Below are 16,154 nucleotides of genomic sequence, written 5' to 3' on the forward strand. Positions count from 1 at the left end.
CTTACCTTGATGATGAGGGAAGGACTGAGGATTTAATCTACCTGGACTTCAGTAAAACTTTTGATACACTCTCCCTCAGCATTCTCCTGGAAGAACTGGCAGCCTATGGCTTGGACTGGTGCACTCTTCCCTGGGTTAAAAACTGGAATAATGGCCAGAACCAGAGTGGTGGTGAATGTTGCTGCATCCAGTTGGTGGCCACTCAGTTGTGGCCAGGATTGGAGCCAGTCCTATTTAATATCTTTATCAACAATCTGGACAAGGGGATGGAGTACACCCTCAGCAAGTTCATGGTTGACAATTTGGGCAGGAGTGTTAATTTGCTAGAGACTATGCAGGCTCTACAGAGGGATCTGGATCAGGCAGGATCAATGGGCCAAGGCCAGCTGGATGAAGTCCAACAAGGTGGAGTGCCAGGCCCTGCACTTTGGCCACAACAGCCTCATGCAGCTCTGCAGGCTGGGGAAAGAGTGGCTGGAAAGTTGCCAATGGAAAAGGACATGGAGGGGCTGTTTGACAGCTGGCGGAACATGATTTAGGAGTGTATCCAGGTGGCCAAGGGCATCCTGGCCTAGACCAGCAATAGTGTGGCCAGCAGGACCAGAGCAGTGATTGCCATCCTGTACTCAACTCTGGTGAGGCTGCATCTCTTATCATGTGTCCAGTTTTGGATCTCTCAATGCAAGAAAGACCTTGAGGTGCAGGAGCAGGTCCAGAGAAGGGCAGCAGAGCTGGTGAAGAGTCTGGAGCACAAGTCCTGTGAGGAGCAGCTGAGGGAGCTGGGGTTGTGTAGCCTGGAGAAAGAGAGGCTCAGGGGAGACCTCATTGCTCTCTACAACTGCCAGAAAGGAGACTGTAGCTGGGTGGAGGTTGGTCTCTTCTCCCAGGCAACCACCAACAGGACAAGAGGAAATGGCCTCAAACTGCACCAGGTGAGGTTCAGCTTGGACATTGGGAAATTTTTTTTCACTGAGGGGGTTGTTAAGCTGGAAGAAGCTTCCCAGGGAGATGTTGGAGTCAAGATCCCTGGAACCATTCAAGAAATTACTGGAAATGGCATTTAGTACTGTGGTTTAGTTGACAAAGTGGTGTTCAGTCAAAGGTTGGACTCGATGATCCTGGAGGTCTTTTTCAACCTTAAGAATTCTATTATTTTATCATGTGTTTGTTTTTGAAACCTCACTCATGATCTGGTAGTATTACAAATATTACAGATTTAATAAGATGAGCTTCATTGTCCCCCATCTCTAATCAATGTCAGTGTACTGAAACAGTTTGTCAGCACTTAGAAAATTGCTTCTCTTCTGACATTGAAAAGCTCCTTGGAGCCCAGGTTCCTACTGGCTTTCTGCTTATGAGACACTCTTCTGCTTAAGAACCACCGTGGGCTATGATTCAGGTCAGCTCTGCTACTTGTGTGGTCACTAGACAAGTTCTTACCCTCAGGTGGAAGGGAAGAAAACATTTGATGACTCACCAGCTCTGACTCCCAAACAAAATTCCTGTCTTTTCAACTGCTGTTGGTTCTGATGCTAAATTTTTGTAATCTCTCAATGAAGCCTCAGTCAGCATTAATGCCTTTTCATTGAATCAAAATTTAATGTGTTGATGCACTTTGGTCTTTGTTGGTTTTGGTTTGATTTGTATTTTTTAGCTAGAACAGTATATATATATATACTATTTTGCTGTTCTGCATTTAAAATATTTTTGCTTGCAAACACTTGCCATTCAAGAATAATATATTTAAAATAGAAATTAAAAATTAGATTTTTAGATTGTGGTGTTGTTTCCTAGGTTTGATTTTTTTTTTTTTACCCTGAATGACGTAAGAAGGGAAGAGGATATGGTCTGAAGAGAGCAGAAATGATATGCAAAATATTTTATTTTCAAAGACAATATTGCTCTTGAAAATTAAAAAGACAAATGTTTTCATAATTTCTTTTTTTCCTCACTTTTGACCCAGTCATTAATTATAATAGTAGCCTGGATTCTTTGCATCATGTTGCTTCCCGTAATCAACTCTTACTGTGAGGTCCTTGAATTAATAATAGTCTCATAATTTAAGACCACTCACTTCCTTAGTTTGGTTTTTAAATAGCTACACTGCATCTTATTGCAGCATTGTGCATTGTATTTTCAGAAGGAGAAGCAGTGGCCCTGAAGGAATCCTGCCAGGGCAGATCCCTGCCCTCCCAGGCCAGGGGGCACAGCACAGCCCCAGCTGTGCCATGGGGCTCACCCTACAACCCTGGCCTCCTGCTTCCCTCAGTTCCCCCTTGGCAGAAGCAGACAGATGCTGTGGAAGCTCTCCTCTGCTGTGGCTTGTCTGGAGTCTGGAGCTCACCAGCTTACACTGATGCCACATGCAGTGTTCTCAGTGCCAAGAACCAGGCTGGTCAGTGCAATGGCAGACTGTTTGGTCAAATGCAGTGTAGCAGGAAGACGGCAAGTGTCTGCTTCAGTGCTGCTCTCTTTAGTAAGAGAGCACTGCTTCTGCTCCTCTTCCCCATTTGGCTGGAAGTGTGCAAGGTACTCTCAGGCACCATATGTCTTAAACTAGTAAGTCTTGAAATACAAAAAAATAGTAGTCATATAATAACCAGAATAACTGGCAGTAGGAGGGGTGGGTAATATAAACTAAGAGAAAGGCCTTCAGAGAAAGCCCTCTCTCCTCACTGCCTGAATGAGAGAGTAATTTTCCTCTAATCCTGTCAATGCCTGCCAGCACCTGGGCCTCCAAACCACAGAAGAAATTCCTGTTTCCCTTCTCGGATTCCTAGAAAAGTCCTCTGCTTTCCATCACCTCTGAAGTTTCTTTGTGGGTTGGCTCCCTGATTTAAGCATATCCTCCATCTACATCTGTTCTCTTTTTGCCTGGTCTTCTCTGCTCCAGCAGCTTTCCCCCACTTAAGTGCACTTTGTGTCCCAAGCAAGACACCACCCTCTCCCTCTCCTTCCAGCTCCTTTCTGAGCTGGCTTACAGAGGCCAAGGTGAGCAACACAGGGAGGCTTGCTCAGTGCTCTGCTCAAGGTTAAGAGGAAGCGGAAGGTATTGTGTGCAGTATCTGTCCTCCAAACTGGAGACAAGTTAAAGAGTTGATTGCTCTAGCCTGCTCCATCATTTGAAGTCAGTCTACAGAGGTGTCTCTTGCAGTATGATGGCTCTGACTCAATTTCCTGAATTTTCACTCTTACCTCTACTGAGCACTAACTGAATGAGTAAAAAATTGGTACTATCAACTCTGAATAATCCAAAATCGATATTCTTTCACAAGTATTTATTTTAATGTGGTGGTGAAAGCGTAAGGGAGAACAGGTATTTATATCTTCCACATACCCTCAAATAGAAACCAAACAATACAAAATTTTAAAGCAATACTACAGATCATCGGTATCTGCTACACTAAATCTTATGAAGCCTGAAGTGTTTATTTTAAATGGAACAATTGCAGTAATTATATCTCATTAAGGGAACTGCTAAGACTGAATTGTGCTAACAGTTAACTAGTGATTTCCAGTGCATAGCTGAAAATAGAGAATTTCCAGTTGCCTTAACTCTTCTGAAAGCAAATGAAAAACTGTTGGATGAACAGAGTTTAAATTCTAGGCTGGAAGAAATAACAGATTATTGTCAAGAGCTGTCAGTGTACAGGACACAAACTCCTCTTCTGAGTGAACTGCAGGCTCTTTAGAAGGTTTGGTTTTACCTTCAGATTGAAATATCAAGAATGTTAAGGAGAAAAACAATCCATCTTTTCCCTATCAGACAAGGCGGGACTGCTTGTAGTCCCTGAAAAACGAACTCGTGTTTTTTCATGGTCACTTTGATTGATCTCAAATGTATCTTCTAGTTTGTATGCTTGATTTAGGGCTTTGCTGTTTACTCTATTCTACACTTGCTTGGGCTTATTTAAAATTCTAGGCTTATTTAAAAGATCTGTATCTCTGAAATTACTTTGTAATTATTGATATATATATATATATATATATATATATATATATATGTTTTAATTGTTCATTACTGCATGTTAAGGTAAAAAATAAAAATTGCTAATTAAAACACGTATTTTAGTGAACTTCAAACTATGCATGCCAAACCTTTTACATTCTTTTTTTCAAGAGGTTGGATAAGTTTTTTTAAGTGCATGGAAGTGTTTAAACTAAATGGTGCAGAGAACCCATGTATGTGTTTCTAGCTGGCAATGTAAATCCCCTAGTGAGCCACAGTAATATGAAAGCAGCACTTGAAAGCCAGATGCAATGAAAATTTAAGCATATTGCATTCATAGCATGTGATAGTTTAATCATTATTTAAGCTTTAGAAATGTCACAGCATAATTACTTTCAGAATGAGTACAAATACTTTCATGCACAAAAATTGCTTTCTTCTTGCAACTTTTGCTTCTCATGAGAAAGTTATGCCTTTGTGAAATTTCTGAACTTGATCTTGTTCATCACTTGATCACAGAAAAATTCTCAGTGAAAATTCAAAATCCAAAAGATTGAAATAAATCCTACAGATCTCTTTAGAACTAAGCATGTATTTTCTTTATGCTCTTAAAATAAAAAAAAAAAAAAAGTGGAAGTATTTCTTTCATTAAAGAAGAAATTTTGCAGCAAAACCAGTTAAATGGAAAATGCTAAATAAACCTTATTTGCAGAGCTAGGGAATAGAAAGTACCAAAGGCTGGATTTATAAGCACCCATAGAGGATTAAATTCAGCTCTCCTATGGATGTGATACATTTTACTGGCCTCACAGCATACATAGAGCACTACCTCCTCCTGTACTTGTAAGGAAAATATAGGGACCAGAACTTAAGTTCTAAATTTGTCCTGTATCTCAAAAGTTCTGATGAATGCAGTTGATTTTGCACTATAAATTGTGTTGATATGTAAAATAGTGTCAAAATCCCAGTCTATATTTAGATGCAAACACTTCCTTTTTACATAGGCTACTACGATTTGTTTATAATATGAGCAGTTCAGGTTGGATTTGGAAAATAGCAGTCATGGTTCTGCCATTTCTGAGAAATAGGCTAGAGGAAAAAATACTCTCTGTGTAATTCGGGGGTTGGGTTGTTTGCATGTTTTCTAAGTGGAAATCTTTTTGGAACAGCTTTACATCCTCATAGCAAAGACTTAAATGTCATAAAAACTGCCTTTGTACCAGGAATGTACTGGAAGTTATTTCTGGTAAATTCATTGGAATTTTTCCATTGTGAGTCTGTTTAAAACTGAACTTACCACATGTTCTGTAGGAGCAAAATCACTGTAATCATTTCACATCTCTTAAGGCTTGTGTCACCTGTGCTCTCATGAGCTTGTTAGTGCTAACCAGAAGATGAACCTGTCATCCCTGTGGAGCCACTGAGTGTGCTACAGATGACAGCTGTTGGGTTGAAGGTAACCTATGCAATGGCCAAGGTATAACCCTTTTTCCTCCTCTTGTATCTCACTTCCTGGACCCAGACACTGAAAGAGACTAACACCAGTGAAGACGGAGAGAGGATTAAGTGTGTATTCTTTAATGTAGCTCTCTGTGTATCATAGAATCATGGAATGACAGAATGGCTTGGGTCAGAAACAATCTTTAGGATGATCTGGTTCCAAACCCCCAGCTGTGGATTGGGATATCTTCATCTAGACTGGGTTGCTCAGGACTCCATCCCGCCTGGCCTTGAGCACCTACAGAGATGGATTATCCACATCTTCTTTGGACAACTTGTGCCATTGTCTCACCGCCACAGGGAAGATTTTTTTTTCCTAACAGCTAATTTAAAGCTACTATGTCAACGTGAAGCCATTGTGCTGTCACTACATGCCTTTATAAAAAGTCTTTCTCCGTCTTTCTTGTAGGTTCCCTTCAGGTGGTGGAAAGCCACTGTTAGGTCACCCTAAAGCTTTTACTTTTCCAGAATGAACAATCCAAATTCTTTTAGCCTTTCATCATAGGAGAGGTGCTCCATCTAACTTAGTGGCCCTCCTCTGAACTTGTCCTAACAGATGTTCTTCCTGTGCTGGGATCTCAGAGCTGGATGCAGCACTGCAGGTGGGGTCTCAGAAGAGCAGAGCAGTGGGGCAGAATCCCCTCCCTCTCCCTGCTGCTTGTGCTGCCTTGGATGCAGCCCAGGACATGTTTGGCTCTCTGGGCTGTGAGTGCACATGGCTGGGTCACGTCCAGCCATTCCAGCACCCCCCAGTCCTTCTGGGCAGGGCTGCTCTGATCTATTCATCCCCCAGCCTGGGTTGATACCACAGTTTATCCTGACCCAGGAGTAGCATCTTGCACTTGGTCTTGTTAAACCTCACGAGATTGCCATTCTTGAATGGCAATCTCATGATTCCTGTTGAATTCCCATGCTCCCTGGACTTCTCAAGCTTGTCCAGGTCCCTCTGGATGCCATCCCATCCTTCAGATGTAGCAACTGCACCACTCAGCTTGGTGTCACCTGCAAATTTGCTGCAGGTGTACTTGATTCCTGTGTGGAAAAACTGTGAAATTTGCTATGTGCATGTGGTAAGCTAAATCACTTGTATGTGAACCTAATGAAGATTAGAACGTTTCAGTTTCACAGAACTACTAAACGAGGTGGAAAGTATTCATGGTCCTGACATGCCTTCAGCCTGGCAGGCCCAGTTTAGGCTTGCTGCCTGCACTTGGCTCTCCTGCTGTGCAGTGCTGTGGTGGGGAAGATAAGATAGCTGAAAAATAGTTGTCAAAGAGTCACTGAGATCAGGGTGTGTCCTGCATGATGAGAAGAGCAATTAATATTTCAAAGGCTGCCATCCATCCCTACAGGCACCAAAGTATTACATCACTCTGTGTACAGGACAGTGGCAGTAATCAATAGATCTAATGTGCTGAGGGCTTAGGGAGGGACAGGTTAGCATTTCCCTGGCAGAACAACTCGATATAATTAAGAGAAATAAACAAGGCTTATCCTTAAGGGGAAGAAACCCTCATCAACTATTCTGAGTTGAAAAGCAGGACTTCTCTACCAAATAGTATGGTTGGATTTGTTCAGGCATAGAATTGCTTCACCAGTGAAAACCATACATTTCTTGCAAAGAAAACAATGAGGTCTGTTGCTTGAACATGATGACTGAGTGGTAAGGAAACCAAGTAATGCATGCATTTTTATTGCTGAAAAGTCAAAATCTGAAAATCTGAAGCCAGATACATCTGATAATTTCAAAACTCACTTGACAGATAATACAGGTATACTCTTTCACTGAGGGTTTCTGACTGCTCTCAAATCCTGTCCCCACAGGGCCCAGCCTCCTCTCCCAGAGTGCACTCCAGCTCAGTCCCAAACCTGAAGGATCCTTCCAGTACTCAGCCAACTACCACAGCAACCAGACCCTCGCCCTGGGTGGAACAGCATCTGCCCAGCTCGCATCCCGCAGCAATCAGGCCAGAGGTGCCATCCAGAGCTACAACCAGGTATGTGTCCTAAGCAATCATGGTCTCTCACACCTGAAATTGTGTGGAGTAGCTCCCAGGAAAGAGCTGTTCAGTGCTTCCCACACCTGAATTTCTGCCTTTACTTTGTGTCTTGTTCAACACAGCTGCAGCAGGGTGGAGTTACCATCTTGATTTTTGTAAATTTCTGATGGGTTGACTTGCATAGTAATAAATAATCCTGATTAACAAGGAGATCTACATGCCAGATTAATATACTTGCTTGCATATATATTTTGGTAGTAGCATGTTCAAGCATTTAATTTTCAAAGCAAATTTCTGTGCCTGTGCTGATTAGGAGTCCATCCTAAAGTCTAGGACCTGCCAGCATTGCCACATTACTGAAAGTGGTAAGTGCCAGGAAAAAGAAACAAAGCCAGGCTGACATCAGATGTGAAACCTGCCTGGGATGCCATGCATCACATGGTGCTATGGCCTCATCTCAAGTGTAGGAAATACGTTTTTAACCACATATTGTAGGAAGTCGCCTCTACATTTGAAAGATTTTGAAAGATTGTCTCAGATATTCATGAGAACTTTGTAAAACCCTCTACCTGGCTAAAGCATCTCTCCTGGCTCTGACATGTAACCCTCTCACCTTCTGTACTTTTCACTGTGGTGTCAGAGCCTCTCAGTAGAAAGTTAAGCTTCAGTTTAGACACAAATTTCAAGACGTGTTCATGCCTCTGTACCTAAACAAAGTCAAACTGGGTTGTGTCGGTCAGCACAGGTTATTTTCTCTGTTTAGATGCTAAACATTCTAGCAAAGCAGATCATCTCAGTGTGATACCAGGACATTTTGAAGTTCAGGATTCTGTGGAAGAGAATTTCAAAGCCTTAAATTGCTAAGAGATTTCAAGTATTAGAGTCATTGCACAGTTTGTGAGATACTGAGAGACATACAATATTCTATTCTCTCAATTTTCTCAGCAAAGCTCCCTATTCTCTGAGACTGAAATAAAGCACAGTTAAATTAATTTTCAAATTTGGTAGGTATTTTTTTTCCTTTTCTTTTTAATAGACTCTTTTACACTGAAAAAGACTTCTAAGAACAGAGTCCAAATATTAACCTTTCACTGGCTATCAGTGAATCATGTCCCCAACTGCCACATCTGCATATCTTCTAAATGCCCTTAGACATGTGACTTGACAACTCTTTCAATTAAAAAAATTCTTCCCAATGTCCAAGCTGAACCTCACCTGGTGCAGTTTGAGGCCATTTCCTCTTGTCCTGTTGGTGGTTGCCTGGGAGAAGAGACCAACCTCCACCCAGCTACAGTCTCCTTTCTGGCAGTTGTAGAGAGCAATGAGGTCTCCCCTGAGCCTCTCTTTCTCCAGGCTACACAACCCCAGCTCCCTCAGCTGCTCCTCACAGGACTTGTGCTCCAGACTCTTCACCAGCTCTGCTGCCCTTCTCTGGACCTGCTCCTGCACCTCAAGGTCTTTCTTGCATTGAGAGATCCAAAACTGGACACATGATAAGAGATGCAGCCTCACCAGAGTTGAGTACAGGATGGCAATCACTGCTCTGGTCCTGCTGGCCACACTATTGCTGGTCTAGGCCAGGATGCCCTTGGCCACCTGGATACACTCCTAAATCATGTTCCGCCAGCTGTCAAACAGCCCTTCCATGTCCTTTTCCATTGGCAACTTTCCAGCCACTCTTTCCCCAACCTGCAGAGCTGCATGAGGCTGTTGTGGCCAAAGTGCAGGGCCTGGCACTCCACCTTGTTGGACTTCATCCAGCTGGCCTTGGCCCATTGATCCTGCCTGATCCAGATCTCTCTGCAGAACCTGCCTAACCTCAAGCAGATTAACACTACCAGCCAGCTTGTTTTTTTCTGGAAACTCACTGAGGGTGCACTCCATCCCCTTGTCGAGGTCATTGATAAAGATATTAAATAGCACGGATCCCTGGGAAATTTTGCTTGTGGCAGGCCACTCACTTGATGCAACCTTTCACCACCATCCCCTAGGCCTGGTCACCCAGCCAGTATTGTACCTAGAGAAGAGTGCACCTAGCCATGCCGTCAACTACCACTTTCTCCAGGTGAATCTTGTGGAAAATAGCATCATCTGGAATTATGCTTTTTGAAAAGCAACATACCCTGGGAGTTAGCCTGAAAGACTGTGATACAGTCTTTAAAGAGGCTGGAAAAATAAAATCATAGAAATGGAGCAGGTTATAAAAGCAACAGAAACAAAAACAAAGTAGAAATGATAGGTGAAGGAGAAAAAAAACTTTTTTTTTTTTTTTTAAAAGGCAGGAAGGAAAATCATGCAGATTTGTAAGGTTAGAAGTAGATATATTCTTAATATAAATTCTACTATACTCATCGACAGAAAAAGATGAATATATGGGGGGGGAAAATTAGTGATCTAGATTTACTTTTCATTGAAATTACACTGATCAGACATTGCTTAGATCTGAGAAGCTCTCATGAACCATCAACTTCAGCGAGAACTGGTTTCCTTCAGAAAGGTAATTAGTAAGTTAGAAAGGCAACATTTCCTAGCCTTTGTTTTTCTTGGTATGACAGGACAGAATATAGATTTTCTTTTTACTTTCCTCTACATTGTAGGATAGATATTCCCAAAGGAAAATAATTCAGAGAATTTAATCATTTTTTACGCCATGATGCTGCAAAGGATGCCTGACAACTTCAGATGAATTAAAGTATATTTTGAAAGTACTAACAAAATGCCATGTAAACTATTAATTAATACCATTAGAAGTATATAAAAGGGGTTTTAACAGAGGTAAACAGGAAGTGGAAACTCCAAAGTCAAAATTAAAAAATTCTGAATATGACCATTGCTGATCCCACAATTACAGAGAAAAGAAAAAGTCAATCCTAAGAATTGTTTTGGTATACCTATTATAATTAAAACAAGCCTCAGGAGCTGAAGCTTCTCAGATTGTGATAATTTCCTTTGGTATTTGTGTGCAAGAAATATAGCTATCTTTCAACATGAATTATAGTCCAAATGCTTGCAAAAAAAAATGTAAATAGTCCCAAGGCCAGCTGTGACAGCAAGAACAATTTGTGAAAATGCAATTGTATAAAAAAGAGAAACTAATTAGTCTTGGGACTTCCTGTATAGTGTTGCAAAGTGCAATCTAACATTTTTGTCAATTTGGTGGAGTTCATTATAGATCATAGAGTTTTTCCAGTGCTTTGCCTACTTTATAACACAGAACTTTTATCTTCTAAATACTATTGGGATAGGATTTCTTAGCAAAAACTGCTCCTCTGGCAGGGAATTACTCTGCTTCCTCACTAAAAACTGCTTTTCAAACTCAGTGTCCAACTTAGTGCAACCTTGAGAATGATCATCGTATCATGATATCAAAGGAGTATAAAGCATAGCATGTACTAAAAAGAGTGATTTTTTGCATGCTCTGCCATGTGCTTGCAAGGGGACAGGAAAGGAAATTTACATTCTGGGTGAGGACATGTTTAGCTGTTGGTAATGTTGCAGTCTTTTCAGAGACTGTGGCAGCAACACAGGTAAAACCCTACTGTGTATTATCCTGTGCACCTGATGCTTTTGGACTGAATAGGTTGGCACAGAATTGGAAAACCTTAAAAACAAAAAAGTAAATGGAAATTAAAGGTGTTTAAAAAGTCTTGAAAACCCATTTTACAGTTAGTGTTCTAACTTGTCTCCTTTTTCCTATAAACAAGTTTTAAGTTTGTAATTCATAAGACCACCACACCTCATTAGCAAATGAGTGCTAGAATGTGTTAAGTTTTTAAGCAGAAACTGTATACTGGCCACAAGGTAACAGGCTGCTTGATGACCTACCCAGACAAAAGTTAAAATAAAGGTTTCCTTTCTGGTAGGTATGGCCAATGACAACGGCCAGATTCCAAATATAAACATAAGAACTTTTTTTTTTTATAAAGGAAACAAGATGAAATCTTAAGATGGATTGGTCTTACTATGGCACTTGGAGAATACACTAGTAGATATTATGGCAGTGGAAATCTGCAATCCTGCTTTGATTCTACAATAGGTAATGACTGTAGCATTCACTGCTGCATCTCTGGATACAGCAGTATCCATCTTTGGATACTCTGAAAAGATCTCACATAATTCTGTTTGTGGATGTAGAAGACTACAATTACCTAACTTCATCTATATGTGTGATCTTTGAGGGCAGGATCAGGTAGGCTGACAAATTTTCTTAAAAGTATTGGAATTTTGGAATGGAACAATGGAAAAACGTCAGGAGAAAGAGATGGAATAGGCCATATTTGAGGGAATAAGAGGTATAGTCGGGCATCTTTTATTGTAATAGAGCATATGAACATAGTTAGCATCTTCCTAGTCAGGTCAGGAACTTAGAAATTACATTAAAGCAGTCCTGCAGAAGAAAGGCCATTCTATAGGTCCTGGACAGACTGAAGGGTGCATTCCAAGACTAGAGAATGTTATGCAATTTCCATGCCTTCTTCTACCCTTTGTAAAAGTGTTGATTGAGGTGTTAGACCACAGCAGAGTGATGCCTTGAGTGAAGCCGTATAGAAGGTTCTTTGGGCTTACAGGAAAAAAAGTAGCCCTCAACAGACTGGCAAGTGTAGCAGTCTCTGAAAAAGCTCAGAACATCACTGAGACTGAAATGGAGCTGCACTCGTGGAATGTCTCTAGAAAACCCTAGTCAGGATGAATGAGTTTTCTGCCTAAAGCTACCAGCACACACCAATATTTAAAAGCCAAAGGTGCCTGGAGGGAGGTTTTCTACACAACTTGAAAAATCCTCCCTAAAATCAAGAGAAAGGCTCTCCTAATGGACCACAGTGTACTGTATTTGACTATGTTATTATTCATCAGATGTGACTTGTTTGAGATTCTAAAGGCAGAGAGATCCAGAGAACAAAATGAGCTGAAAACTGGTACTGGCATTTACTGCTAAACTAAAGTTCATCCAGACCTAAGATGAGCATGTAGACTTACTCAAACCTCTGGGAGCAATCTTCAAGAATCAATATACTGATTGATAATTAAAATCCGTCCCCAACGTTTCACTTAAAGTTGTCTAGCCATTTTGTATTTCCTTATCCATGAAAAATTTTCTGCAGAATAAATAAGTCAACACAGTTATTTGCCCCTCTCAATTCTACTCTATGGAACAGAAATTTTATATTGCAGTCTTTTATTTACTCTTTCTTGGTTGAAGTTCCAATTTAAACTATCAATTGGATTGTAAAAAACCAACTAACCAAACAAACAAAAACCCCCCAAAACAACCAAACAACAACATCAAAAAAATCCCCACACAATAACAAGCAAACAAACAAACAAAAAAAAAATCAAAAAAAACCAACCCCCAAAAAACTAATTTCCTGGAATTTAGGGCATTAAATGCTTGAATGAACAGGCAAACAAGAGTTAGACTGTTCTCTAGTCTCCTATAACCTAACTGTATATCCCCAATAATTTTCTGTATGAAGTGCTAAGGATACTGTTTGGAATCAGTAGAAAGTTATCTTAGCAACATTAAATGGGAAAGAAAATATTTTTATAGCTGTGTTAATGTTCTCATGTTTTTTTCACACATTCCTGTTTCTAAAAAGGATATACCAGAATCCATATATTGAATCCAAATAAGCAAGGCTACTTTTCATTGGGATGCCAGGGAAATTAAATCCCAGTTTCTTGGAATAGACATTCATACGGCTGTAGTAAGAAAGTCCTTGATTTTTATTCACACCTATGAAATAGGATGATGATAGAGAATATAATTACTGAGATGCAAATTTACTCTTAGTTTATTTGCTTAAACACAGTTTTGTTATCAGGTTGACAAAAAATAATGGATAAATGGAAAAAAATAAGGGGAAAATACCGTTATATTTTATTCTTCTGTATGAAATATGTCACATTGCAGGGTGAACAATGACGTGTCTTTATGTCTGTCTTAAGCCACAGACAGGGAGAAACACAATGAAAAACCACAATTTGTCTCTGAAGAGATGTCTGGAGAATGTTACTGCACACTTGGCCCTTTGAAAAAACCTAAGAACCTCACGGTACATTTAAGACAGGTCTGAGCTTAGTCACATCCTAGAAAATATTGCATGCTAGTGTTGTCATTGCAATCTGTTCATCCATAAGTTCTCTCCTTCACACAGAGCAAATTCTTAGCTTTTTAGGAAGTGCTATATACTGCATTTTTAATTAAGCATTTAATTATTGTGTCCCACCACTACACCTTGTTCCTGATCACAAGTCATCATGAAATGGGATTTTTGAGGTTTTTTTGAATTAGTGCTTGCAGAATGCCCCCAGCTTTATAGAGATTTATTAGGAATATGGGATAATACTGGTTTACTTTAAATTAATTACTCTAAATCCTTGACACATTAAGCAGTGTAGAAGTAGATTACAAAAAGAAATTTTGTATACATGATGACAGTGCTTGCCTAAAACCCTGAGGATCAGCAGCAAACTCTTAAAGTTACCAGTGCATTACCAGTGCACTGAAGAAGTAACTGGTGCACTGGTAATACTGCAGAAGACTGTATTTTGGAACACTGTTTATTACAATTATTATTATTATTATTATTATTATTATTATTATGCTACTTAACAGTCCAAAAAGTAAAATTTATTAACAAATATCAATTGATAATGTAGGTAGTTTGAATGACATTGTGTTAAGTGCAAAATTTGTTCTGTCCATGCTGTCTTAAATCATGCCAACCTGTTTTTGTTTAATGAAAGTTGTTACCATATAGTCTAAACCTGGAAAATGAAAACTGTACTCCTGTCAAATACATTATTGGACAGTCAGCTGAAGATTAGCCCTTCTTTCCACTTTAAAGCATATACGGTAAGTAGCTCAGCGTGAAAGTAGCTTTTAAAAGTGCACTGATGTTCCCACAGTTATCCTTCCTGGTTTTTCTTAGGAGCCTTTCAAATGAGCAACTTGAGCTTGTTGACCATTTTTGAGACTGTCAGTGCTTGTACTTGAAGCTGTGGTGTTTGTTACTTGCTGCTGCAATTCAAACAGTCCAGCTCAAAAGAGAGCAGCTACTTCCAGCTGTGAACACACCTGGCAGTCACCATACAGAGCACCTGGAGTGGAACAGTTTACATTTCATTTATGTGTAAAGCCATTGCTCTGTGAGGTGCAAAACCACAAAGCCAGGAATGTTTGGGTCTGGCAGTGCTTTCTTAAGAAGCCTGAACAATGTCAGTGCTGGTAGCTTCTTCCATGCTACTAACAACTGGGAGCAAAGCTCCAGGAAGAGCTTCTCCAAAACTTTGTTTCTTGCCTCTGTCTAGGAAAGTATATAGTCTTCCTGCGGACACAAAGCATTTAAGATGAAGGGCAGGATCCAAAACTAAAAAAAAGACAAACATTTCCAGTGGGCGAACATAGGAAGAAGTACAGGTTTCTGATATTTTGAATCTTGTTTATTTTCTGCTTCAATTAGTTATATCGTCCTCAGCTCCTGACCAAATCCTTTTTTGAATATCCTTGTGCAAATAAATCAAATTTATTACCAGGAACATGGTTCTTTTGCCCACTAGTTTTTTTTGTAGGATACTACTGGAAAACCACATTGCTATTCGATTTGTAACAATGTCTACTGTTGGCATTCACAACACCTCTTTGAATTGAGTCACAAAATTCATTATTCACATTTTAAAGCTTCTTCTGGATAAGAAAATCAGTAGCTGACAGGCGTATGCCTGTGTTTGGGCAAAGCATCAGTCAGACCGATTCAAACTATGCTGTCAACTCCGAGGATCCAGAGTACTTTCTGAGGTTTCAAGTAAATCCCCTGCCTAACCAGAAAGAAAATAGTATCTGAATCCAACAGTGCATCTTCCAACAGAGTGCTGAGCTCTCACTCACTGTGGGGTGCAGTTATGAGAGGCTTTTAACGTTGCCAGACTCACAGATGATCTCTTGAGACTAAGATCCCCGATTAAAAAAAAAAAAAAGAGGAGCCGCCTGTGTGTGAGGGCGAGCTCCATCCTCTGCGGCTTCAGAAGCGGCTCAGGCACAGAACCGAAATATCTCATAGGCAGCATCTCCCAAGGATTTTCTCTCGCTCCCTCTTCCCAGTCCCTCTCATTTACTGGTCTTAGAGGGAACTCAGTGCTGCCTTACCCGCGGCTAGCGGGTCGGTGCAGGGAGGTCTGTCCCTCCTTCTCTGTGCAGATTCCCCGCTGGATGCGGCCCAGGGAAGCGCCCGGTCCCGGCAGCTCCTCCCGTACCCCCCGCCCCTTCGTGCCGCGTAACTGAGTCCGAGGCGGCCGCTGGCAGTGCTGCCAGGGGCTCGGCGTGCCGCGGCCCGGGCCGCCCCTCCCTGCGCCCCGTCACCCAGCTCGGGACCGCGGTGGGCAGCGGCGCCTGGAGCGGTGCCTCTCGTCGTAGGAACACAGATTGCTGGAAACCCAGGAAAGTTACTCGATTAAAGGCTTTTCCGAGGCTTCGGCCGCTGTTCTCTGATGTGTGCAGAATAAAGGGGCGCGGGTGTCTTTATCTGTGTATATGTACATACATATGTACACACAGTATTTGAGCGAGTCTATAGCCTGCCTGGTTTAGGGGTTGGCAGGCGAGCGCGTTGCGGAAGCGGCGCCCCGGAGCGCTGTGCCCCACGGCCGGGCGCCGGCTTCGGCCGTCGGGAGGAGTTTCGACGCCTCTCGGCCCGAACCGGCGGCTG

General features: G+C 41.2%; 1 protein-coding gene across 8 annotated transcripts in view; it reads left to right on the forward strand.

The window, feature by feature from the left end:
- Nucleotides 1-16,154, forward strand: part of CTNND2 (catenin delta 2) — a 644,065-nt gene that overhangs the window by 347,052 nt on the left and 280,859 nt on the right. For all 8 annotated transcript variants that reach the window (XM_085573606.1, XM_031503967.3, XM_031503965.3 and 5 more), the window contains one exon: nt 7,274-7,446. In XM_085573606.1, coding sequence (XP_085429732.1) covers nt 7,274-7,446 — 173 coding nt within the window. The remainder of the gene's footprint in view (nt 1-7,273; nt 7,447-16,154) is intronic.

The sequence above is a fragment of the Lonchura striata genome, chromosome 2, assembly GCF_050655825.1.
Source record: "Lonchura striata isolate lonStrDom1 chromosome 2, ASM5065582v1, whole genome shotgun sequence".
In the NCBI taxonomy this organism is placed as follows: Eukaryota; Metazoa; Chordata; class Aves; order Passeriformes; family Estrildidae; genus Lonchura; species Lonchura striata.